Source organism: Pipistrellus hanaki (assembly GCF_964339955.1).
Source record: "Pipistrellus hanaki genome assembly, chromosome: 10".
NCBI classification, from domain to species: Eukaryota; Metazoa; Chordata; class Mammalia; order Chiroptera; family Vespertilionidae; genus Pipistrellus; species Pipistrellus hanaki.
Window position 1 is genome coordinate 39,406,812 of NC_140512.1, and position 27,286 is coordinate 39,434,097.

General features: G+C 38.9%; 1 protein-coding gene across 1 annotated transcript; it reads left to right on the top strand.

Moving 5' to 3' along the window:
- On the top strand, nt 1-27,286 carry LOC311629349 (uncharacterized protein; the record flags this gene model as incomplete). Its single annotated transcript, XM_084897313.1, has 4 exons — nt 1-257; nt 1,910-1,967; nt 3,262-3,428; nt 26,976-27,286. Exons 3-4 carry the CDS (start codon nt 3,269-3,271, stop codon nt 27,284-27,286), a joined length of 471 nt encoding a protein of 156 aa, XP_084753439.1. The 5' UTR covers nt 1-257; nt 1,910-1,967; nt 3,262-3,268.

The following is a 27,286-nucleotide window of genomic DNA, read 5'->3' on the forward strand; positions in this document are numbered from 1 at the left end:
CCTCCAAAACCATTCAAAGCGGTCCTGGCCCCGGCGGCCGGCCCCAGTGCCCGCCTCTCGGCCGCCCTCCTCCTCCCTCCTCCCCTCCCCTCCCCGCGCCCTCCTCCCGCCGCGGGCTCCGCTATTCGCCTCCGCGCCCCCGCGCCGGAGCGAGCGCAGCCCGGGGAGCGCCGGGGCGACCGCGGCGGCCGCGGGGCCGGTCCCTCCCGGAGCGGCTGTGACAGCAGCGAGGGCCACCGCGTCTGCGCCCGCCGTGGGTGATGTGTCTCTCCTCTCGCCCCGGGTACCCTCCAGGTCCCTGGGGCCGGTTGGGGATCGCTGGGCAGCGGCGGGGGAATGGCAAGGACACGTTGGCCACCGTGTAGCCGGTTCGATGGTCCAGCAGCCAGGCCCGTGGTGTCCCCGCGGGCCAGACCCCCGCGGCCGGCCCCGAGGTCCTGGGCGTTCCTGGAGACGTGGCCGCGCCGCCGGGGCTGCGGGTCTGCGTGCGCCCCGGCCTGCTCTGTCACCCTGGCCTGAGGAGCATCCGATTCTTTTTCTCTTTCCCGATCTCAAGCTTCCCAACGCCCAGGGGACCACATCTCCAAAGGTGCTAGAAAGAGGCCGAGAAGCTCGTTCCCCTCAGAAGGCAGCCCTGCCCTGGGAACGTGCAGGAGGGCCAGAGGGGGGCAGGCCCTCCCCGCTCGCCTGAGCTGCCATCTCGAGGTTGGAGGGCCATCTCGTCCCCATCCCATTCCCCAAGGAGGCCTCGCGTGGTGACCACTGAGGGTCCACTCCAAAGACAGTGTGAGATGGGGGTTCCACACTGCCTGGACACTCAGGGCCGCCAGCTGGGAGAGGCTCCTTCTCCACCCCATCCCTGGAGGTCCATTGGTCAGTTAGGCGTTCTGCGCCCCCAAACGCAGACCCATTGCTTGGACACTTGGACATATGAAGCATTTCAATCTCATAAGATAACAACAAAGAGCTCCCAAGAGGGTATTGTTGTAGAATCTGGCAAATTGGAAGCAACAACAGTTGGTGAGCTGGTGCAGGGAAGGGAAGTTCATTTTTTGCAATGCTAACATACTTTTTCTTCTTGTTTGGAGCCAGTTGGGATAGAATAACCATTTCATGTTCATGCCTTGCGTTGCAAAGCAAACCAGAGGTCAAAAGCAGTAGTCGGTTTGGTTTGAGGGGTCAGATCTGGGGGATGCCAGAGTTCAGGGCCCTGGGTTCAGATCCCCTGCCCAGGCCCAGGTCTCTCCAGTCTGGACTAGGGGATGAGAATTATGTCAGACGGAGAGTCTGGGTCTCTCCTCTGGCATCAGCAGGAGGAGGCGGGAGCCCAGGCAACAGGAGAGCAGGCCACATGGCTGTGTCCCGCTGAGGCTCTCAGCTTTGGTCTGGGGAAACCCAGGGAATCTGCAGCGCCTGAGCCCTGAAGGGAGGGCAAGAGGCATCTCCCCCATTGGGGGGCGAAGGAGGCTGTGCTTTCTAGGGAGGGACGCTTACCAGGTTCGTCCATCACCATTTTTACAAATATTCAGAAAAAATGTCCACAGTGTGCTCACCAGCCTGTCTCCGGAGTCACTGCCATACTTTAAAACCAATGCCTGTCTGAAAATCAAATCTGACTTGACCTCCACGTAATGGTACGCAGGCAGGTCTCCTTAAAACAAAGGCACTCTGATAAGTCCCCTTCTGTTTAGATCTTCTGCCTGTAGGACTTGGAAGCAGAGATTCTAATGCCCTACTCTCTACCAAGTGTTCTTCCGTGCAGACCTGCATGGCAGAGTATTCTCTGCGATTCTTATTTGAAAATCGCTGCTGAAATCTTGAAAAATTTCTACCGTTTCCTATCTTGTTTTTTTTTTTTTAAAGAGATCCATCTGAAATCTTAATTTTGTTTTATTTTTTTCCCCTTTAGCCGAATTCTCAACAAATAAAGAGAGAGAATATTTGGATGCTTCCCTTTGTGGCTGTGGGTAAGCAAGACAGGAAAGTGTGGGCAAAGTGTACCGAAAACCATACCTGACCGAGGGGAATTGGGGTGGAGGTCCGGGAGCTGCAGATGGGGGCAGAGAAACAGAGCCCATGACAGCGCAGCAGGCGGGGATCATTAGCCAGCCCCACTTGCAAAGCCATCAATCTCTGAGACTAGTTCCTAAACAAGGGAGCCCAGCCCTTCTCCAGGCACTAAACTTCTAGGGGACCAAGAGCTGGGGCCCCTCCAGGGACCCTCGGGGCTGAGCAAAGCTCTGGATGACACAGTTCTTAGAAGAGGGTTTACAATGAATGACCTAACTTAGAACCATGCCAGCGCCAAATCTTCCTGACCCAGTCACAATGAGTGACTTCAGTTCCGGGAAGAAATTTCTCTTGAACTCTTCCAAAGAGTGGAGTAGGAGGATGAGACTGGTTTCTGATTGTTCAAAGGTTACTTTTTGAGCAGAAGGGTGTAGCGTGTGGGATGAGCTATCTCTCAGGATGTCTGGGTTTTGATACTCCCTAGAATGCAAGCTACGGTTTCCCCGAAGGGATTGCCCATCTCGCTTTGCTCATTCATCCATAGCTACATCCTACCTCACGTTGTATCTAACAGTTTTCTTAGCCACTCTGAGTAAAAGCAGGATCCCTTACTACGTGCTGAGGAGCCAAATGTAGCATCTGTTGTAAACACAACAATAAGGGATAACTTCAAAAATACTCAGTTTAACATATGAAAGCTAAGTTTTAAAAGCCTAATTTCAAAACGCTTAAAAAACAGTCTTTGAAATTTCCCTCTGAGCCCAAACTCAGCCAGACTTGAAGAATGTACGTAAAGCGCTACCTTCTTTGGCAATACAGTATTAATTGCAATTTAATCTTTTTCGTCTAGTTCTACAGTAAGTTTTTTGAAAATAATTTAACTGAAAACAAAACAAAAGAGTTGTTCTTTTGCACTGGACAATTCAAAATGAGCTTTGTTTTCAAACTGCAAGCTTGGCATGTTCCTGCCTGAGGAATGCGTCCTGCGTTAAACTTTTTAAGAAAATTGTTAGAAGTAACAGATTTAGGAATCTCATACTGAGCATATGCAATCAGTATGTAGGTAGCTGTATCTTTAAAGCTTGAGTATGCACTGGTGTTCTCTTAGCCACAGTCACTTATAAGTCATTTTAGAGAAGGAAAAGAAGCACACATACACCCTATGGATCTCTTAGCAGGCTGGTGAGTTTGCTATGTTGGGTCTTGCACAAAAGACGAGTAACTGAATCTGGGTCTACTCTCTCTCTCCAGTCTTTGGATGACCTACCACCTGCTTGCTGGCTTAGAGTTCTGTGCAGTAACTTCTCTGAATTGCATGAATGAAGCACAGGATCATTCACACAGAAGGGTGCGCAAATTGGAAAAGGCTGCAGGGAGTGGATCTCAAATGAGGCTGCACATCAGAGATTCAGCCCTGTGTAAGTGAGAGGATTTTATGAAAGGGCAGTACAAAGTGTGTGTCATCACACGTGATTCTGGTAACTCTGTGCAAGAGCAGATTCGTTCTCTGTGACACAGGTAGCCTTAAGGATGTTTGAACACCTTGCCCTAACTAAGGAGTCTTTCTCTTTCTCTTTTGCTGAGAGGCTATTTCATGAATTTAACTGATTTTGCCTTTTTCTTTCTGAATTTCTCAAAGAAAAAGGAAACTGAAGTTAGAAGGAACTAAGATCTGAAGCTCGCAATCCAGAAATAAATTGGGAAAACAAAACAAACAAAACATAAAGCACAAGCAATTGAGTTGCCAACACCTCAAATGAGCAAATCAGAATTTCAAATAAATATTAATTTTTTAAGTATCTGACATTGCATCGCTCAAAATGAGGATGAGCTAAGGAGACATAACTTGCCAGACTTGTAGGGAGAGAAGAATCAGAGTGTGGAAAGTGTGGAGTTTTGAAGAACCTTCCCCCAAACTCTCTATTACCTTATTGGGTGTGCAGGCTAGAAAGTCTGCACCCACCTTTGCTGCCAATTAACAATGAAATACATTCTCCCCTTACTTATTTCAAAGAATTGCAGCAATAATTGAAGAAATAATGAAAGAAAGCCAGTTATTCATAGAGGTTTTTATCGTGGCCACAATCTTCCTACATCATATGCATTCTTTTAATCATCTGATACTCCAGCAATTTAAATATGAATGCAAGTGATTTACATTCTGTGTTTTTCCAGCTAAATTTCCCTTTCTCATTACATCTTTCATCTCTCTCCACTTCAAGGAGTTTCCTTTTTTTTCTAATGGCTTTTACTGAAGTATTAAATCCTGTATTCATAATTTGGGTTGATTCTTCAGAAAACATGTTGTTTTTGCTAGTGACCACAAGAGGACACAATTTCCCAGAGAACTTGGTTTAAAAAAAAAAAAAAAAGTTTGTGGAAGAGGAAAGCTAACAACATAGCAAAAATACTACACGATCAACAAATGTCATTTTAGAGATGTCTAGTTGATTTATGTCACTTATATTAATTTTTAAAAACAAACATGAGTTGGCATTCAAGCTATAGATTTTTTTGGAAAAGTTAATATACATTTTTTATTGTAGAACATAAAAGAAAAGCATACATTAATGAAAATATACTAAAATAACCATTTAAGGGAAAGTGTTTATTTTACATTAGCAGAATTTTGTACAAACTCTCACTGACCAGGAATTTTATTTTCTTAACTTTAGAGCCATGTTTGGCAATGTAAAACAGTTTTTAAAAAATATATGATCGTTCCAAAATGCCTTTGAAAGTTTAAATTTTTAGTTTGGGCATTTGGGATGTCTTTACATTAAAAAAATTACATGGAAATTATGTTTTATGTTCTGTCGATTAATTTAATTCACACGGTAGGTTAAGACCTAAAATTATGTTTCAAACATATAGGAAAATAAGATACTTTAAAAATATTGACTCCCAACACTTTCCCAGAATTATTAACAGAATATTTTACTTAATTTAAGATTGTCTTCCTTTTTACTACTACCTCTCAAAAAAAGGTTTCAGGGTGTCTGATTATTTTGTAAATCAAAGTAAATGAAAATGAGTTATGTCTTGATATTTTTCTGGATGAATTTTATAGTTCTGGTGGAGTTCCATGACAACTGAGCTGGGGCATTTCGGGTTCAGTTGGAACCCAATGTTTTTGTTTTGCATTCGTGTCTTCTTGCAGATAAATTTCTGATCACTTTACTTTCTCTTATCCCTGCTGGAGGGACTGAGCAATGGACCAAAAGACCTGGGGGGAAAAAAGAGAAAAAGACAATAGAGAACAAAGTAAAAATAAGGAAGCAATGAAGAGAGAAAGAGGGTACAAGATAGAGCTGGAGCAAGTGAGCAAAGGGGAATGGATAGAGAAAAAGAGAATGAGGCTTGATATGCAGGAGGAATAAAAGGTTTAAATGACATGAGAAATAATTGCACTTAATGAAAAATAGAAATGTAAAATTATTTGCCTCAGTTTCTGCTCAAAGAGTTTTATAAGTAGCTACCTGTTCCTTATTGTAGACATTTAGTTTTAAAAGCCCATGTCACTGTCACCCAAGCCATAACAAAAAGAAGAAATAGGGTGAAGGGCCATGAAACTTTTAATTATCATTGGTGTTCACCTAATAGGAATGCTCTATCCAGAATTAAAGCAAAGATGGCAAAGTGTTGTCATTATTGGATCTCAAAATGGCGATGGAGAAGACATCTGGGGCAATACTGACACCACTACTCCTTGAAAAATGCTAGGAACCATGATAGGATTTCTGAAATCTTATGTGGTTGCTAAGACTCCTAGCTCATTAGTTATTTTCCACTTGACCTCCAGAATGGAGATCAAACTGGATGTTTTTTCCCAGTAGTTAATCAGGATCAATGCCTTTGACCTTTCCACCTCAGATTCCTAAGGGAAAGACATAGTGTAAGTGATGAGTCTCATTCTCACTCACCTCTACACAAGACCTTAAGAGACTGTAGGTTCTGGTTCTGGCTAATGGTGCATCAGAAGATCTGAATTCTGGTTTCAAGTGGCAAGAATTAATTGCAGCACATTTATTGATTTGTAGTTTAACAAATTTGTCAGGTTCTTTAATAATTTTAGGTGCTCTGAATAAGAATATTTAGTCTCTGACATCAGGATGTCACGGTCTAATGGAAAATAAAATGTGTAAACAATTTTGTAACATGGAGAGCTAAATGCTGTGATAAATGTTTTCTCCCCCACCCCCTACACTCTTTTTTTTTTTTTTTTTTTAAATATATTTTATTGATTTTTTTTTTTACAGAGAAGAAGGGAGTTAAAAACTGAGCCAAACTGGTTAGGGCCATTTATCATCTCTTTGCCTACCTCCACCAATCCCCAACTCCCTTTCCCTCTGATTATGTAATAGATGTTTTCTTTATTTTTTCCCCATAATCCTCAATCAAGGATATTTTTTCCTATTAATTTTAGAGAGAGTGGAAGGGATGAAGGAGAGAAGAGAGAGAGAGAGGGAGAGAGAGAGGGAGAGGGAGGGAGAGGGAGAGGGAGAGGGAGAGGGAGAGGGAGAGGGAGAGGGAGAGGGAGAGGGAGAGGGAGAGGGAGAGGGAGAGGGAGGAAGAAAAGGCTTAAATGACACGAGAGAGAAATAATTGCACTTAGTGGTAAATAGGAATGCATCAAGATTATTTGGCCTCAGTTTCTGCTCAAAGAGATTTTTGAAAGTAGCTACCTGTTCCTTATTGTAGACATTTAGTTTTAAAAATCCAGAGAGAAACATCAATATGAGAGAGACACATTGGTTGGTTGCCTCCAGCAAGGGTCCCAACTGGGCAGGGGATCTAACCTGCAATCCAAGTGTATGACCTTGGCTTGGAATCAAATCTGTGACCCCCTAGTCCTAGGGCGGATGCTTTACTGCTGAGCACACTGGCCAGGGTTGTAATAGATGTTTTAAACAGTGCCAAGGAAGGAGGATCCTACTTCAGCTCTCATGATTATGGATGCCGCATGAATATGGGGTTCTCTGATTGCCACATGACTATTTGATGCATACATAGTCTTTCTGTCCCTTCCCATTTACTGATGTCTAAGATGCCCCTCAGGTTGTTTCTTATTTCCAGGCTTAAGGTCATCTCTCCTCCTTGTTTCTCTTCTCTTCAGCAGCATCAGATATTCACAAACAGTACAGCAAGCATACATTGCCGTTTTCCTGAAGTACACACATTGTTTCAGCTTTAGTCTTGAAGGATGAAGAGGGGTAAGCCAGCTGAGAAGTATAATAGAAAGGGTAGGAGGAAAGAAAGACATTGGGAGTGGCATGGGATGAGCAAAGGTGTGGAGACATGAGCGTGCAGGGTGGCCTTTCCAGAGACCTGTGAGGAGTGCTGGATGGCTGGGGGTGGAAGGAGTGTGGAAGCAGCCAGAAATGGTGCAAAGTTCAGATCACAGTAACTTTGGTGTGTGTGTGTGTGTGTGTGTGTGGCATACTAAGGAATTTAGGTTTTATATTAAATGCAAGAATATTAAGCAGGGAAAGTAAATGATCAGATTTATATTTTAGAAATACCAGTCTGTGGATGGACTCAGTGTAGGGGATGGGCTAGGCAGTCATGTGGTTAGATTTAGGAAGCTCTTGCATCAACAACCCACAATATACCTAATGTAAGTACATCAATGGACTTGTGAGAACTTACATCATTGCTGTAACCATGGGGATATGGACAGAGCAATATAAAGTTGATAGAAAGGGACCAGATTCAGGAATATTTGGGGGCCTAAGTTCTTTATCTGCAAAATGAAGTCAAAGGATAATTAGAAAAAGTAAAAAAAAAAACTATGTAAACTTAAAAAGGATTTTTTGAAATTGTCTGGTCTGGCCGGTCAGTTTTATACATAAAAACGTTTTCGCGATGACTGCGTATAACTAAGATTCAGCAATACCTGGAACCTGAAAGTATTTTCCTCAGTGATGAGAATGAGTTTCTTTCTAATTCTGGAAACTGTGTGTGGCCAACTGTGGGCCTAAACTTGGATGCCAAAAAAATGAGTAAAATGGGCCATGAAGTGCTTTGAAGGGGGACAGAAGAGGCTCCTTCTAAATCCCACCTTACCCCTCCCGCAGTCATGCTTTCACTCTTTCCCTGGAAACCCACTAAGTGGGAGCCTGGCATTGTCCTCTCCAGGCTCCTCTTGTCCATGGCACAGTCCCCAAGGTGAGGTCACACATTAGGTCACTCACACCTTTGAGTGAATGAGATTATCTGATGTTTTTCTCAGGACAGGAGCGGCTCTGGGTGGCCGAAGGACTCTGGGACATACTGGAGGGGCCAGACTGAATGGCAGGGAGAATTGTGAAGAAAGTAAAGGGGCTGGTGCTAGGGCTTTTGTGATGTTTCCAAGGGTGGGCCTTGGGAAAGGTCATGGCTCATGGCCTGGAGGCGGGGGGAGGAGAGGAGTGTTTCCTTGACTGGGAGAATGGCCAGTTCTGTTGTTTGGGTTCGGATCTGACAGGTAGAGCACAATGAGACATGAGGAAACCAGAGCCCACTGGCCTTGTCTCATCATCTCGATTTCTTTCGAGGTCTTAGAACCTTGACATGTGTCCATCGAATAAGGGATACTCTTGTGTTTACTACCAGGTGTAAGTTAAAAGCAAATAGTTAAGTTAAAAGCAAATCCATATCTTTTTTGTTTAAACTATAATGGGTCTGTTTATATGTCGAAGATAGAAATATTTCTAGGGAATATGAATTATATATAATGACTGAAGAAAACAAAAATATCCACTAGTGTGCATACGCAGCCTTAATGCAATTTTTAATCTCAGCCAAGTTTTTGGGGAGAAATCATTGTTAAGAAGGCCATAAAGAGAGGGAGACAAAGATGTTAATTCTGAAGCACATCTGCAGGCTTGGAACTTCTGAATAGCAGATATTACAAGTGAACTATATTTAATTTATTTTTCAACTTGGCCATTCTCCAAAATAGACTCCACACTCTGATATAATTATTAGGAAAAACAAACCCTACTTCTAGATTTATGTAACATTTATACTCATTATACTGATTCTTATATGAAAATTGGACATCCAGATACTATATAGAATATAAAATCTTAAACAAGAGAGAGAGGACTTCATGGGAAACTTCAGTAAGGCAGAAGGGCTATCAGATTTTATATGTGAATACATCGGCAATAAAGCTGCAATCACCAGTGTGCCTTAGCGTGTCCTTTCCATGAGTTAATAGGCATGGCAGAGGATCACAGTATTGGAGTAATTCCATAGAGTGAACGCAGAATGAAAATAGGAACTTAAGTAATTTCCCTAGATTAAATTAGATGATCATTTTAATTTCTTAGAAAATTAGAACATTGCAAAACTGGAGAAACTGCTTAGAAAAATCACTTCATTAAAGTCATAGACGACTGAGCACTGACCGGTTTGGCTCAGAGGATAGAGAGTCAGCCTGCAGACTGAGGGGTCCTGGTTCAATTCTGATCAGGGGCATGTACCTTGGTTGCGGACACATCCCCAGTGGGAGGAGTGCAGGAGGCAGCTGATCGATGTTTCTCTCTCATTGATGTTTCTAATTCTCTATTCTTCTCTCTTTCTCTCTGTAAAAAAGCAATAAAATATATTAAAAAATAAAAATAAATAAGGTCATAGATTACTAGAGTTAGACTAAGTTTTAGAAGGGGTCCCAGAGTACTTCTTTTTCTGGCAAGATAGGGTGGCCACAGAGAACAGTGCAGTGGATGACAGCCTGGATGCCGGAGCCAGTTAGTGGAGTTTCGAATATGGCGGAACTTCTCACTGCCTGTGATCTTAGTTAGATGTGTTCCTCCTTCATCCTTCTAATGAAGGGGGAAGAATAATGTATCTCAGATGATGAAATAAAGTCGTAAGTGTTAACCACTTACAATGGTGCCAGGCACTTGATACATGTTAGATATTATTACTTGAAATGATGACTAAGTTATGCAGGACCTTATAGATGAAAATGAAGAATTGGCACTCAATTCTAAGTGCAAAAATGAAAGGTTTAGAGGATCAGTGAAGAACTTAATTGATGATCTGGTCCTGTTTGAAGAGCAGCTGTTTCTATATCCTTGCCTAAGTCCCTGAAGACTTAGTTCAGGGTGGGAACACTAACTGGAGGAAGTTCAATAGTTTCTCTCTGCCCTGGCCAATAAGAAATGGCAACTGGAGGCATAGGACCGCTTTATTTTCTGTACTGGGTGGTGGTTTGTCTAAGCTGAGGATTCTCATATTCAACTGTCCGCTTAATACCTCAATGTAGTTTTTCACAGAGAAGTTGAATTTATAACATAACTTGTTCCTTCCACCCCTGCAAGTCAGTAAATTATTTATATAATTGTTTTCTTTAAGTGTTTTTTCCCCAATTATAGTTGACACTCAATATTATATTAGTTTCAGGTGTATAGCATAGTGGGTAGACATTTATGTCATTTACAAAGTGATTCCCTCAATAAGTCTAGTGTTCTCTTGACATCATATATTTATAGTTATTGTACTATCCACTATATTCCCTATGCAGTACTTTACAGTATCTACACAAGTTCTAGAAATATATGTTTCTTATTCTAATATGTGCTTCTTTTAGGTAAAAGATACTAACCAAACTAGAAAATTGTGTTGAGAAAAGAGTCAAGTCCAATAAATATTTTTATAGATTTTTGTTAAATTGGTAATGAAAGTTAGAATAAGAACTGGATGCTTAACAGAGCAAGAACACTCAAATCTGAGCTAGTCCAGTTTAAACATAAACCAAACCTACATTATTGCTACTTTTCACTACTCACTATGACAGTTATGTGCCTGCGTAGTTTAGAGCTACATGTGAGAATGACCCCAACATATGACCTGGGAAAGTGGTGTCAGGAAATTGTTCACTTTCTTGGTTCATTTGTCAAACCCTCTCTTACAAAGGAGATGTTTACAACTTCACTAAATTTTAATAAAATATATCTTTATTTTTTCCATATAATTTCTGTTTAAAACATAATTTATGTGCATTTTTATAGAAGGACAAACTCTTAGAAAAAGGAGAAAATTAATTTGTTAATATTCACCTGAGGATATTATTTCCATTGATTTAAATATATATATATATATATATATATATATATATATATATATATATATTTTATTGACTTTTTACAGAGAGGAAGAGAGAGGGATAGTTAGAAACATCGATGAGAGAAAATCATCAATCAGCTGCCTCTTGCACACCCCCTACTGTGGATATACCCGAAACCAAAGTACATGCCCTTGGCTGGAATCAAACCTGGGACCTTTCAGTCCGCAGGCCGAAGCTCTATCCACTGAGCCAAACCGGTTTCGGCTCCATTGATTTTTACAATGAGGAAATGGAAGGGAGGAAGGAGAGAGGGAGAGGGAGAGGGAGAGGGAGAGGGAGAGGGAGAGGGAGAGGGAGAGGGAGAGGGAGAGGGAGAGGGAGAGGGAGAGGGAGAGGGAGAGGGAGAGGGAGAGGGAGAGGGAGAGGGAGAGGGAGAGGGAGAGGGAGAGGGAGAGGGAGAGGGAGAGGGAGAGGGAGAGGGAGAGGGAGAGGGAGAGGGAGAGGGAGAGGGAGAGGGAGAGGGAGAGAGAGAGAGACATTGATACATTGATACATTGATTGTTTGCCGGTTGGGGTTGGGGATCCAACAAACCTTCAACCCAGAGATGTGGTGCCCTGGACAAGAAATTGAACCCATGACCCTTCTGTGCTCCAGCAGACACTCTAACCACTGAGATATACCAGCCAGGCAAGAGGAGAAACTTTTCATTTATTCAGCATATAAAATATAGTCCAAATAAATCCAACAGTGACAGTATAAAAGGGGGGAAAGACTGTGTTGGGGGAGAGAAAGAGGAGAAGGGAAGCAGGAGAGGTCTGTAATTATTTTATTTTTTTGATCTACATAACCACTTACCCTTGTGACATGAATGATAAATGATAAGTAGAACTGTAACAGTACAATACACCAAAAGCCAATTAGGAATGATATAGGAACATTAAAAAGCAACTACAACTAAATTGTAGCCAATCAATCAGAGTATGAAAGAAAAATGTTAGATTTATGAGAGAGTGAATTACTCTGACGACCATCCACAAAGGGCTGTAATAAAGGCATTATACTTTAAGCTGATGAAGAAAATGCTGTAAATAATACTTTCTGACTTGGAAACTCTCCAAACGGTTGGAATTTTATTTCAAGAGAACCTCCATTTTTGAATTAAATACCATAAATCTGATAATTGTATTCACTTTTGTCACTTGGTCCGCCCAGTAATAAATTGATGCTGAGTCTCCGTGCAAAGTTTGCAGCCACATAGTTATCATTAGTCTCAGTATTGACCTTTCCTCTCCAAAGATGTTTCCCTGGGGTTTGTCACTGTCTCTGGATGCTACGGCTAGCATCTTTGACCTTGGTGCTGCTTAATATTGTTTTGGGTTCCTTGGCTGTGATGTAACTTAGCAAATTATTTCTTAATAAAAGACTGGTGCATGAATTGGTACACCAGTGGGGTTCCTAGGCCTGGCCTGCGGGATTGGGCTGAAGCTGGTTCTTCAACATCCCCCAAAGGGTCCCAGATTGTGAGAGGTTGCAGGGCAGGCCGAGGGACCCCACTGATGCATGATCGGGGTTGAGTAGGGACTGTGGGAGGGCTCCAGGGCATGCCCAGCCTGTCTCGCTCAGTCCTAATAGGCCAGACCCCAGTAGCAAGCTAACCTACCAATTGGAGCATCTGCTGTCTGGTGGTCAGTGCACGTCATAGTGACTGGTCAACTAGTTGACTGTCTGGTGATCAGTGCACATTATAGTGAACAATTGAGCAGCCTTAGCATATCATTAGAATATGATGCTTTGATTGGTTGAACGGATGACTGGACACCTAGCATGTTAAGCTTTTGTTTTATAGGATACTAGCATTGCTTATAGACATGAACCAGCCTTATTTTTCAACCCAGAAGTTGTTTTCCTTTTGTAAAAATTATGAAAAATATATCTTCCCAAATTTTCTCTCTTTTAATGTTAATTATTACTTTAGAAGTTCATCATTTGAACTTAATATTAATTTTGTCCAAGAGCATGAAAATAAAAGAGAAAAAAGTGAACAAAAAGAGAAAAACCTTAAAGTAACTTTGTCCAGTAGCACAAGGCCAATGATATCAGGTTTGACTGCAGTGGGTTGGACTGACCAAAACAGCATAGCTTTATCCAGTGGTCATATATTCTCCGCTGTTCCAAACGTCACAAATAAGATAAATGTCCTATATAGGGTACTTGAGCAGATAGCATACATTATGATTATGTAATTATGAATCAGAAACTCTAATGAAAGACAATACCAAATTTCCTTCTAATGAAGGAAATACCAAAGATTGTGTGGTATTGAAGTTATATAGCCTTTTTATTAGACATGAGGCAGTAGGAAGCTATGTGTGCCACTTACAAACACAGCCACATACAGACATAAACATACGTATTTCTGGAGCATTTGAAAAAACAGCCAAAATTTTGTGCAAAGAACTAGTTCTTACTCTATGATCATAGAGCAAAGATAATACAGAAAATGGGAGTAGGGGAACCCAGAAGCCATCCCAGTAGCAACAGATGTACTATTTGAAGGATGCTGTAAATTGAAACCATGGAATATAGGAGAAAAGGTGCCTATGAAAGCAAAGGCAAAAAAACAGCTAAACAAATAAAATTGAATTTATCAGTCATTACTTTTTATTTTGTCCTTTATGTTTCTTTTGACTAGTAGTGAAGTAATGGAGTTATGGAAGAGTAAATAAACACTTATTTTTTTTGTGTGTGTGATCATTTCTCTTTAGAATTCACCCAAATTTTCATAGACTCTGTGGCCAATTAATTTTTTACAATGAAATGAGAACAAGGAAGAATTGTAAATACTATGTAACATTCATGAATCAATAGAAAGGGTTTTGTTTTGTTCAAATTAGCTCCCTAGGGGCTAGTATGAGAATATTCTCGGTATTAATTTAGCTTAAGTGGCTCCCACAGAAACTGTTCTGGTTTCTATGGAGACTTTTGCTCTGGTTTACTGATATATAACAGTTTCCTCACCTTTTCATTTCCTGAAATAGCACCAAGTACAGTATCTAAATTTTGGCTAATATAAATCAAAGCACATGCTTACCTTTCAGTAAAGTCCTCTATTTCAACACGTGTGCAGGGCTTTCCCTTTTTAATGCCTTAGACATCTGTTGTTGCTAATGGGAATAAAATGTCACATGTTAAAAACAATAAAGGTTATTAAAAGCAGTGACGGCTTTAAATATTTTGAAATTATGTTAGAAATGTAGTTGTGTATTTTTTTTTCCTTTTGCTTTATGGCAGTTTTCAAACCATGAATATGAAAACTGAAAACAAATAATGCATATGAATATGTGAAAGTGAATATGTAAAGTTTTTTTTTATGAATGCATTTATCGGATTCTATTTGTAGCCCTTAAAAATGAAGTAAATATTAATGTTACACAGTCTATGTACTTACACACACACACACACACACACACACACGACGTGGCCCCATGCACACATGTGGCAAATGCACACACACAAGCACACTACACACATTGTAACCACCCGAGAGCTAAATAGGAAGCAAAACTGTGGTAGTTTAAAAACCACGAATTTCATTAGAAATTTGAAGTGTATTCCTGACCAGGCAATAAATGTCTTAGCAGTAGTATAGTTTACTGTACCTATTTTTATTAGGGGTATGTGTGTGGGTGTAGTGTGTGTGTCTGTGTAAAGTTACAGGTGAATTCAGATGTGTTTAAGAAGGAACACCTCACATTGTTAAAATTTCAATTTCAGTATCAATGAAATTAAAGTGCAAATTTGCTAAGTAATTTTTCTTTTAATTTTTAACTTTCTGTTGTAGATTAAAAAAAATACATTTTATTGATTTTCTACAGAAAGTAAAGGAGAGGAATAAGGAGTTAGAAAGATCAATAGGAGAGAAACATGGATCAGCTGCCTCCTGCACACCTCCTACTGGGGATGTGCCCGTTACCAAGGTACATGCCCTTGACCGGAATGGAACCTGGGACCTTTCAGTCTGAAGGCTCATGTTCTATCCACTGAGCTAAACCAGCTAGGGCAATAAGCTGCACATTTTTAGATTCCACATATACCTGAGAACATACAGTATTTGTCTTTCTCTGTCTGACTTATTTCAGTTAGCATAATGCCCTCAAAGTCCATCCATTTCATTGCAAAAGGCAGGGTTTTCTTTTTAAGGCTTAAATATTTAATTGTGTGTATATTCTACACTTTCTTTATCCATTCATCCATTGATGGATACTAGGTTGTTTTCATGTCTTGGCTATTGTGAATAATGCTGCAATGAATACGGCAGGGTACAGATATCTCTGATATGAAATCATTTATTACTTATTTCATAGCCTTCAGGTATTCATTTCCACTGAGACATGGAACTGTTGGATCATATCATAGTTTATCTGAATATTTTGAGGAATTTTCAAAGTGCTTACAACAGTGATTGTATCAATTTATATTTCTACTCACAGTGTGTAAGGATTCCCCTTTCTTGACATCCTCACCAATACTTCTCTCTCATCTTTTTTATGTTAGACATTATAACAGATAGAAAGTCAGAAACATCGATGAGAGAGAAACATCAATCAGCCACCTCTTGCACACCCCCTACCGGGAATGTGCCCGCAACCAAGGTACATGCCCTTGACTGGAATCAAACCTGGGACCCTTGAGTCCACAGACCAACGCTTTATCCAGTGAGCCAAAAACGGTTTCCGTTCACGGTGCTTTTGATTTGCATTTCTCTGATAACTAGTAATGTAGAAAATCTTTTCATGTACCTATTGGCAATTTGCATGTGTTTGAAAAAATGTCTATTCAGATCCTTTGCTCATTTTAAAATCAGATTACTTGTGTTTTTGCTACTGAGTTATTTTGGATATTGTATATTTTGGATATTAACCTCTTATCAGATAGATGGTTTGCAAATATTTTCTCCCATTCCATAGATTCATAGATTGCCATTTCATCCTGTTTGTGTTTTTTTTGTTTTTTTGTTTGTTTGTGTGTGTGTGTGTGTGTTTGCTGGGCAGTAAAGCTTTTTAGTTTGATGTAGTCGCACTTGCTTTAAAATAATTTTATTATTTTTCTAACCCAAAGGGGATGGTAGAAAAATGGAAGAATACAAACAAGTACAAAAAATTACCAGTTCCTCTATAGCATATGTAAAATGAACATTTATACAGGGTGTCCCAAAAATGTATAGATACTTTAACAGCTGACAGCTCAATTTTGAAAAAAAAATGTATTTTAATAAACACTGCCTATATAATTATTCAAAGTGTATGTATATATTTTGCAGGGCACCCTATATTTATAGACATAAAGATAGGCATACACACCTATATGTATTTACACACATTCCCATAGGAAACAGAAATGAAATCATGCCTAACATATTGATTTATAAAATACTCTTTTTACTTATCATTTATTGAAACCTCTTTCCCCAGCACAAACTATTTTGTATATCATCTTTTTAACAACTGCAATAATTTTAAATAAGGACTCACATTTGTAGACTGTTTTCTATATTTAGGTATTATAAACAAGACTGAGATACATATTTTGTCATTTAATCTTTATACATAGTCTTCATTATTTCCTTAGGCTAAATTTCTACCGGTAAAATTTCTGCAAGCAAGCTTTAGATCCAAAGAAATTACAGAATATTACTTATATTCTACAGAACCCACATGATGTCCTAATGTTGTAAAATATGGCTTAGATCTTCCCAACCAGAGCCAAGGTTCAGAGAGCATTCCTGAATCTTTTCTAACTTCTTTCTTGATGTGGTAAATTGCCTAAACTCCAGATACTCTTTACTTTTTTCTTTTTTTTTTCTTTTTTTAACTTGAGATACTCTTGAAGCTCTCTAAGAGGAAGCAGTTCTGCTCCGAGGGAAAATTCTGTTTTTCTCATTGAGTCAGTGACCCTCATCTAATCAATATGTGTTCTGTAGGTTTCCCGAATGGCAATTCCAGACACTTTCTTTTCTAAAATTGACTGGCTGCTGGTCTTAGTAATTATATTCAGGCCTGATATACTTATGTGAGCCTAATGTTAAATCAAGAGGTGGAGTAATTTGGGGACTTGTTTTCCATGTATTTAAGAACAATGATACTTAAATTCTGGTAAAAACAAAAAACAAAAAACAAAACACACACACACACACACACACACACACACACACACACACAAAACCCCACAAAAAAACGGGAATGTTCAACAATCATTAATATTATAACATGGGAACTGTTCAACAAAGAGATGCCCCTTAGAACAAAAGGGTGAAAATACCAAAGTATGGAGGAAAAAGAAAAAAATAATAAAAAGTTTTAAAAGTTTGAGCTCTGAGTAAAAAAATTACATATGTAATATCCATGATAAAATATACAATGTGAAGGTATTCCTATGCAAAAACGTTTACATGTATGCAAGTTTGCATATATGCGAATCAAATCATGGAAAGAGGGGTTATAACTCTAGCAGTAGAAATTCTGAGATGTCTAGGCTAAGAACCCTGAAGCATGGATTGAGGTATGTGCATGTATTCATGTGGGTACAATTTGGGAAGGTTTTAGTTGTGTTTTCTTGTGTAATGCTCTGAGTTCTGGGCATTTTCAGCCTGATTCAAGTTAATTTTAGAAGCAGTTGATGGAATTTGATGAAATGTAGTACACTAATAAGGGTATGAAATTTTATTTGTGGTTGTGTCATCTTGAAATAAAGTGGTATACTATATATGTTTTTTAACTGAACTCATCTGCTCTGATTGTAATAGGCTTTGGTGAGATTAGGCAAGTGAATAGTGATGAAAGAACTGGTGTGGCGTGTTCAATAAGGTCTACAATTAACAAAACCACTACTTGTCAAATGCTTGTTAACTATGGTCACCACATTTTTGGTCAAAAATATGAACCCATGGAGAGAATATTTGGAATTGGGTATGTTTTCCAAGTCAGAAAATTTTTAATACATTTCAGAAGGTCCATTACCACCCATTCCCAAGCCACTTGAAGTTGAATCAAAGCATTTTAAAGGGACAAGGATTTAATAAGCATTCTTTTGACTTCCCATGCAAGGAGGAAGAACAATGATCATAAAAATAGTAGGTAGGAAAAAAAGTTATCCATTTTTTTTAAATGTTGAGAAATTATGTATGGGTGAAGGCCAACTTTATCTTTTCAAAAGTTGATATTTCAGTTGTAAATAAATCTAGGCCAAAGAATACACCACTTTTCAGAGATTTTTGTATAAACCCACAAATGTCAGAATGGAAAAAAAGAAAAGAAAGAAAGAAATCTGTGTGCATGCCTAGGATAAGGCCAGGTGCTAAAATATGCTCAAGGATGCACTTTGTGGTTCAGCTTCCCTCTCTGCTGCTCCAAAAAGGCGCCTGCTCTCTTTTCCTCGCTGATTGTTTTCTGTCGGAGGAAGGTGGCAGCCACTCACCCTTCTTGGGTGCACAGGGGTTCTTATGTCTCTTGGGAACCTAAAACAAAGCATGAACCTTGCTACCCTATTCCCCGTTTACTGGGCTTAGTGGGTGATGAGATTTCATGTTGGCCTAGATCAAGGCTTAATAGGGCAGTCCTACTTGCCACTTACTATCGCCAACCAGCACCTTAGCTTTCAAGATGAGTTTGCTCAAATGTAAATTCCTAGAGGATTTATCAAGTGAGTTATCACTTTTTCATTTAAAGAGCTTTATATGCAAATTTTACGGATTATTTTAAGAATGCAGGGTTTAGAGTGGTTACATATGTCATAGATCAGAAGTCTTACCTTTAAATATCTATGTTTTGAAAACAATATTAAACAAAAATATGTTACTAGGACAACAGCTTAAATTGGTCACAAATACTATGCTATGTAAGTCTCTGATTCCATTTAGGAAAAGCAGGAAAGACTATCAAATATCGCTTTTTTGTGTGTGTGTGATTTTTCATGAGCCCTTCTAAAAGCCTGAATTGTCATTTTGCTTTGTATAACTTTGAGCTAGCATAAACAACAACATTGGCTGAGTATTACTTTGTGTGAGGCACCTCGACTAAGCATTTCATAGGATCTTTTCTGATTTTTTAAATAACCCTATGTTTACTGCTCCACTTTCTAGATCAGGGTAGGTACGGAAGCCCAGATGTTTTTAGTGAGTTATCTAATTTAGTAAATAGGAGAATTAAGATGTGAAGATCCTCCAACACTACAAATCCATACTTAAGAATGCCTTTTTCCAAGAATGTCAGCATGGATGGATCTTGAGAATCCCATGCTAAGCGAAATAAGTCAGAAAAAAGTAAAGAAAATATGATTTCATTCATATGTGGGATATAGAAACTCATAGACACAGACAATGATATATTGGTTGGCAGAGGAAAAGGGAGCGTGGGGGTAGTAAAGAGAAAAGGGGGCCAAATATATGGTGACAAAAGAGGACTTTCAATGGTGGGCACATAAGGTAATATACAAACGATGTATCATAGAAATGTACACTTGAAACCTATATACTCTTATTAACCAATGTCACCACAATAAATTTAATTTAAAAAAGGAATGTCACCACGATCCAAGGGACCCAGAATCAGACACTCAGTGCTTGGATATGTCCTTTAGGGGTTGAGTCCTGATATTTATTTATTATTTATTTATTTATTTATTTATTTATTTATTTAATATATTTTATTATTTTTTTTCTTTTTACAGAGAGGTAGGGAGAGGGATAGAGAGTTAGAAACATCAGTGAGAGAGAAACATCAAACAGCTGCTTCCTGCACACCCCCTACTGGGGATGTGACTGCAACCAAGGTACATGCCCTTGACCGGAATCGAACCCGGGACCTTTCAGTCTGCAGGCCGACACTCTATCCATTGAGCCAAACCAGTTAGGGCCTGATTTTTATTTTTATCCACATAATATCATGCATAAAGCTAAAACCAAGCTTTTATATTCATGAAACACTTGAAGAAAAATTTTAGGACATGGCATGAATCAAGTATACATGAATGTTTCCCTAAAATTAATAATATATATATTTGTAAGATGCTTTATAGGTTCAAAGGAATGCCATAGTTATTATCTTATTTTTTTTCACTATTTTGAAATAATTATAGATTACAGGACACACTGCAAAGATGGTACAGAGAGATTCTGTGTTCCTTTCTCTCAGTTTCCTTCACTAGTTACTTCTTACACATTATAGTACAACTAGAGTCATGGTGCATGAAATTTTGTGCACTGGTAGAGTCCCTAGACCTGGCCAGCGATCATAGCCAATTGGGGCCTTCCAGCTGCAGGCCAGGGCCTTCCTTCATTCTGTGCCTCCCCCTGGTGGTCAGTGCACATCATAGCAAGCGATCAAACTCCTGGTCTCCCAGTCAAACTCCTGAGGGGACACTTCACATATTAGCCTTTTATAGATAGATAGATAGATAGATAGATAGATAGATAGATAGATAGATAGATAGCAAAACTGGAAAATTGACATTGGTGTAAAAAGCCTTAGTTCTATAACTTTCTATCACATATTTAGATTAGTGCAACCACCATTGCAATTAAGATATGTACTTATTTCATCAGGAATTATCTGATTTGAATAAATGTACAGTAATTTGGAAAACACGTACTTAAATATACTTCATGTACATGTACTTAAATAAACATGTACCTCTCTGAATGAGAGAAGTTCTATTTTGTCAGCAGCCCAGATTTTTCAGATTTAAAGTTACTTACTTACCACTTATTTTTCATATATGTGCTTTATGGTAGCAGGTTACATGAGGGAGTCTTGATCTCTGTGCTCATCAGTTGGGGGTGCATTGTGCCACTTAGAAAAATGTGTATACCAGGACTAACTTCTGGTAGTCAAGTATTCTAGGCATAAAATCTATTGGAGAATAAAACAATCTATTTTATTTTTTTTCAGTTTATTTAAAAGCAATATAAATGAGTGCTGATCTTTCTGTAGTATTTCATGCTTTTACCTATTACCATTGTTTGTAGAGTCTTCATTTCCATAGATTGTGAAGGGATATAATAATAACAATAATGATAATGTGTATTCTAATAGTGTACCATTTACTGAGTACTCACTATACATCAGTTTTTTTTTCTGCATACATATTTAAGTCAATCCTCATAACATCCCATCAGATAAACATTATTATCCTTATTTTAAAGATGAAAAAACTGAGGGTCAATAAAGTTAAGTAAGTTGTACTGGCTTCCATAGTCTTATGTGATGTATTTATGATTCAGACCCACTTCTGTCAAATTCCAAAGCTTGTGTTTTATAAGCATGTGTTCATCAAAAGAAAGTTGTGGCCTCAAAATTTCCATAGAATATTGTTTCAAGGCTTCTTCAAGTCCATCTTCCTGGGTTTTATTTCAGAGACTATATCCTTCTGGTATAAGAAAAGCCCATTCCCCATTTTTCTAAGAACCTCAGTAAAAATAAAGAATACTAATTTTCACATAATTTCTTCTTAAGTATAACAATCATATAATCATTTACAAATAACCCCAAGAATTTGGTCTCTGAGATTCTTCACCAGGTGTAAATCTTAGCTTCACTATTTATTAGCTGATGGAGCTTGGGAAATTATTTAACTTCTCTATCCCATAGTGTCCTCATCTTTATAAGGGTATTAATATGAAGAGAAAGATGTTCAAGTTATGAGAAATTTAATAGTTAAAAGAACTAAACACAGCATTTAGAATATGTGTGTTCATATAAGTGAGCAATACAGGATATATAGATATTACTACTAATTATTATAGGTATTATTTTATCCAGAACTAATAATCTAATTACTTGGTTCTACTTGAGCCCATTTCTAGTTTCTCTAACATTTCACTAAACTATGGGATTACATTAGTCAACATTTTACTAAATTATAGGACTAAATATATTCAAGAACTGACTAGTAACAAATAAAACTTGTGGTATTGTTTTGAAGAAATAAAAAAAATTATCTACAGTAAAATAATTGTATAATCATATTGATTCATTCAAACATGTTTATATGATGTCTCTGCATTTTATTGTTCACCAACTGTTTGATCTGTTTCCATATCTCATAGATATTTCCCTTTTGAAGACTGGATAGCATAAAAAGCTATCTTTCACAGCTGCTTTGAGGTCATCTACATTTGCTGGCTGCAGGTGGAAATCTCCTTCATGGAGCCCTAAATAGAAGGTTGTAAAATGTGGCCTTTGAGGGAGCCAGACCATACCAGACTTTTGTATAATTTATCATCCACAGAGTGTGCTAAGGTGCTTTTGATCTTTGAAGGCAATATCTTTCAAAGTCATGTGCTGCTTATATGTGACCGTGGGTCCTTTATAGGAATCTTAGTATCATGCTGATTTCAATGAGTGAATGAATTTTTAAGAAGGCACACTGATAACTCAATTTAGGCGAGGCTCTAGCTCCTCTTGAAATCTAGTTGGGAGGATCAAATGAGAGAAAGTACACGAATGGTGCTTTGAAAACAACAAAGAACTGAGTAACTGTAAGATATTTTATTATGATAATTTCTACACCATAAATTCACCAAACTATTGATTTCACTACATATTAAAGGTTCCTGGATTCTACCAAATATTAACTGTAAAGAGTATTCTAAAATACTTTCATAGCGTTCTGTGTACTCCGTTCTATTCCTTATACTTCTTTACAGAGTGTATTTTAAGCACAGTACTAAAATTTGGTGTCACAGAGAAAGTTGCGGTAACTTATAAGCTTTGGTTTCTAGAGACTTGAAGAAGTTTTTCCATCTTTCTGGTATTTTATTCCTGTCAGTTTGCATTGCTTCTTTCCTTTCCTTCTTCTCCTCAGCCAGGTTTGGTTTTGAGCTTTGGATTCAAAGAAACCCCAAATTCAAAACAAAATGGTCAGAAATGCTGACTCTTGTTTTGTAACCTTTTTCAGTCCAGCATTCACAGGAAGACAGGGCACTGACCAGAATTTGGGACTAACTTCACCCAAAATGTTGGCAAAGTTCAGGAACCTTGGAATAAAGTTGGGCCAAAGATACAGATATATAACAAAACTTCAACACTTTTCTAAAACATTTAAATATATATTAATGAAATATCACCCTATAAAAAGTAGATTTTTTACTTAAAATTAATTATTAATCTGCCAGCTATTTTTGATTAAAATTAAATTACCTAATTTACATTTTGTATTAAATAGACTATCTTGTTCTTGAAAGTTACAGGTACATTTTGGAACCTTACCTATAAAATGTACTTAAGTGTCTTAGTTACTTTTTTTTTTTTTTTTGAGATTTGTAATTACAAAAAAAAAAGGTATATTAAACTGGCTTATCAAGTTTCAACTCAGAATTTTTATAACCATGTTATAAATCTTCCACAATAGTGTTTTTATAATGGGAATGCTGACAAATGCAATAATAAACACCAACCCAAGGATCTTAATTGTATGTTCATGCATGCTAGCATAATATTTGGTTCAATTTCCAGTGCTCATTTTGCCAAAATCTGCTTTCACATTGGGCAACTGTAAACGATGATCAGCCTGAATGACTGCCTGTTGATGGCAAAGGCTTCTGATTATTTTTACTTTCCTTGGAAAGCCTGATTATGTCTTCCAAATATGATTTCATTTAGATCCTTTTTTGGTTTACATGTCTGAATACTAATAGTAACCTGATAGTTATGGGGAACTTAGTTTGAGACCAAAAAGCAGTTTTCAGTCAGCAAAGAGTGTATAAATAAATTGACTCCAAGAACATCTAAAATGATACATTCCAAGGGTCCAAATAACTTTAAGATTTCTAAAACTAACCATTACAATTTTTCATAAGTAATTGACACCATTAGGATTTTTTTTTAACTGGTAGAAGGTATTGAAAAACCAATGTCACCCTGGCCAGATAGCTAATTGGTTAGAGTTTCATCCAGAAACACCAAGGTTGTGGGTTCAATCCTGGGTCTGGGCACACGTGAGAATCAGCCAATGAATACATAAATAAATGGAACAACAAATCTCTCTCTCTCTCTCTCTCTCTCTCTCTCTCTCTCTCTCTCTCTCTCTTTCTCTCCAATAACAAGTTTTATTAAAAGTAAACCAATATTCAGGGATGTTTCTATCAATGTTGACTTAGGAGATGATAAAGGATAAAACAATTTTAACATAGGTTGTTTTATATCATAAAGCCATTGTATTATAAAGTACACTGAATGTGTGGATATAACATGGAAAAAATAAAAACTATCACATTGCTTAGAAAAGTTGAGTGTAGAGATATGGAGGTGCAATAGATTCATAGTCACAATGCAGATTATGTTGTCTTATCTCTAGGGATAATTTTGTGTAAGGAAAAATCTATCAATTTCTCTGTGTTTCTAATCCTTAGTTGGCTTCAAATTATTCCATTAATACAATGATCTGAAAATGTCTTGAGACTTCATATTTTAAAGTGGCTTCCAAACATATTAAAAACATACAGAGAATAAAGTATTTATAAGCTGTAACAGTTTTAAGAATGGTGAACATACTCCTATTAATAATAGGAAAATAGCTGTTTATTTGGATGTTCTTCAGGCATTCTTTACTGCTGAAGAGATGTTACTGCAGGATATTATGTGCTTGTTGAGAATACAACAATGGTTCATAACATGAGGGAGAGGATTAAGGATGATGGCTGTATTTACTCTTCAGAACCCAATGATTTTGAGGTCCTTTGCAGTTTAAAAAAACGTGGTTTCAAAATTGGTTCTTTCAACAAAATGTTAATGATTCCTAGAGTTGAACCTTTTTTTTACTTATTTAAAATTTGCAGATTATTTTTTTTAAATGATGTTTAGGTTTCAGGACTTTAAATGGGAGAAGAAAGGGTACTTAGTCTGTTTGGAACCCATGCACACTATATGTAAAATATCAACACAATTTTTAATTGAACAAATGAATAACTGGATAAACATGAGGGCCCTCAGGAGCCACTAGCACTCTATAAGTTGGGAAGCACAGTTTTGATGATGAGATGAAAAATAGTTATTTTTCCTTTAACCTGCTGAAATGAGTAATTTTAAATTTATCTTTAAAAATACAAATATGCTAGTCTTAGTACTGGAAATGTCTAGAAATAGAAAATAAAATGAGTAATTTACAAAACTGATATAGAGGTCATTGTCCAAAATTTCATTTCCCCATCCCCCCCCCAACAAATATGCTGGAGAACAACAAATCACACAACAGTGCCTGATGATGGTGTTTGGTCTTAGCTGGTTACATTTTTTTTTCCTTTTACCTGTTTATCCTCATGTTCTTGTAGTAGAAGTAGAAAAATCCAAGTGAAAAGATGCAGTCTTCAAGGAAAAATTTACCTTTTTGAGTCACCTTTAGGAGGGTGGTCATTTCAGAACTAATGCAGTGCCTACAGGCAGGAGAAGTGGGAAAACTTGTACAGGAACTTGCACTGAGAGGCAGAAGCATCCCTGAGATGCTGGTTCGGGGGAGTAGAACTGGCAGGACTTACCTGGGAGGCAGTCTGGCCATTTGTAGCCACAAACTTAAATGTTCATTTGATGCAGAAATTTCATGTCTGATATTAGGAAATTGTCATAGGCAGGAATAAGAATGGTCTCTGTATCATTTATTTATTTTTTTTAAATATGCACTTGTAAAGGATTGGAGTTAAGTTGTGAAACATCAATATGACAATAAAATATGGTAATTAAAATTACATTTGGATCATATTTAAAGTCAAAGGAAATGTGTTCATTCCATAATACTGAGTGGGAAAAGATCAGTACTCAAAACAAGTCTCAAACTTGTTATTGAATTTACATCTGTATATATTAAAAAAAAAAAAAAAAAGAAACTTAAAGGATGTAGGTAAACATGCTTTATGGCTCCGTGGAGTGATTTAAATGTTATTCCTTTCTTTTAACCTCTGTTTTCCCAACTTTCTAGGATGAGTACATATTACTCCTTAACATATTAATTGTATTTCTAAAAGTATGAATATGAATTTTATTTCTAAAAATATGATAGGGACAGTGTGTGTGTGTGTGTGTCACACGAAGAGGTGGGAGAAAAAGTAGTGTTGAGAAATGGAGATTTATCCTTTAGGGTTACTGAATTTACAGTAAGGTGGGCATTCACTCCCGTTCCTCTCCTCACAGTTCCTCTTATTTGAAAACCGCCAGTTCAGTTTAGCAGGTCGCCCACTGGGGAATGGCAGAGTCCAACCTGGAGTTGGCCCTCAGCACGGTCCTGCTCCAACCCCATCTCCATGGCACAGGTTTGTGGGAAGTGGAAGGATGCATCTCTTCGGACTTGTTGCCTCCTCTGTCCCTGGAGGAGACTGGAAGGAGAGTTACCTTTCCTGCTTTAAAAGTGCGCGCTCCTCTCCGGGACGCTGCGCTTGGGGAGACCCCGCCCTTTGCCCCCAAGGACCCCCTACATCCTCACACTCCCACCACACACACACACACACACACACACACACACGTACGTAAGGAGACGGGAAGCATCGCCAGCTGCAGGGACGTCGGACGCCCCCAGAAGCACCTGGGGCGCCTGGGGAAGCACTGCCCCACCCGCCTCCGAGTTCTCCAAACGGGGTTGCCAGTAGAACGAGGGAAGGGGCGAGGCCCGGAGGCCAGGTGGCGCGCTCTCTGGACTCCTCTTCCTCCCGCACCTTTTTGTCCTCTCCTTGGAAGCTTGATTATCCGACCGAGGGAGCCCCTCGGCCTCTCAGGAGACCCCCACCCAGCACCCATCCCGGGTCCCCGCTCCTGGATCTCCAGAAGTGCACAGGCCTGAGCGGAGCGAATGCCAGGAGACTTAAGTTCAAAAATTAAAATAAAATTAAAATTCTATTTTAATGTCTATTTTTTTTTATATAAAAAGCCAAGAAAGAGAGATTGGACTCCAGAGAAGCCCCCGAAGCCTGCGGTTTGCGGAGACGATTAGCATCCCCGGCACCGGGCGCGCAGAAAGATCTGCGGGGCGCGCTCCCCGACGGCCCGGGCGCCCTCCGGGTCCCAGCCGCGCCGCCCGCCCTGCCCGCACTCCCCACGAGCGAGCGTGTTGGTGTCCACGCTTCGAGGGCCGCGGGGATGGCACAATCCCCAGCTGGGCTCAGAAGGACAGATGCTGGGTTTGATGCGTCCCTCCAGGCCTTCCAGCCGCACCCGCCGCCACGTCTCCAAAGACATTAA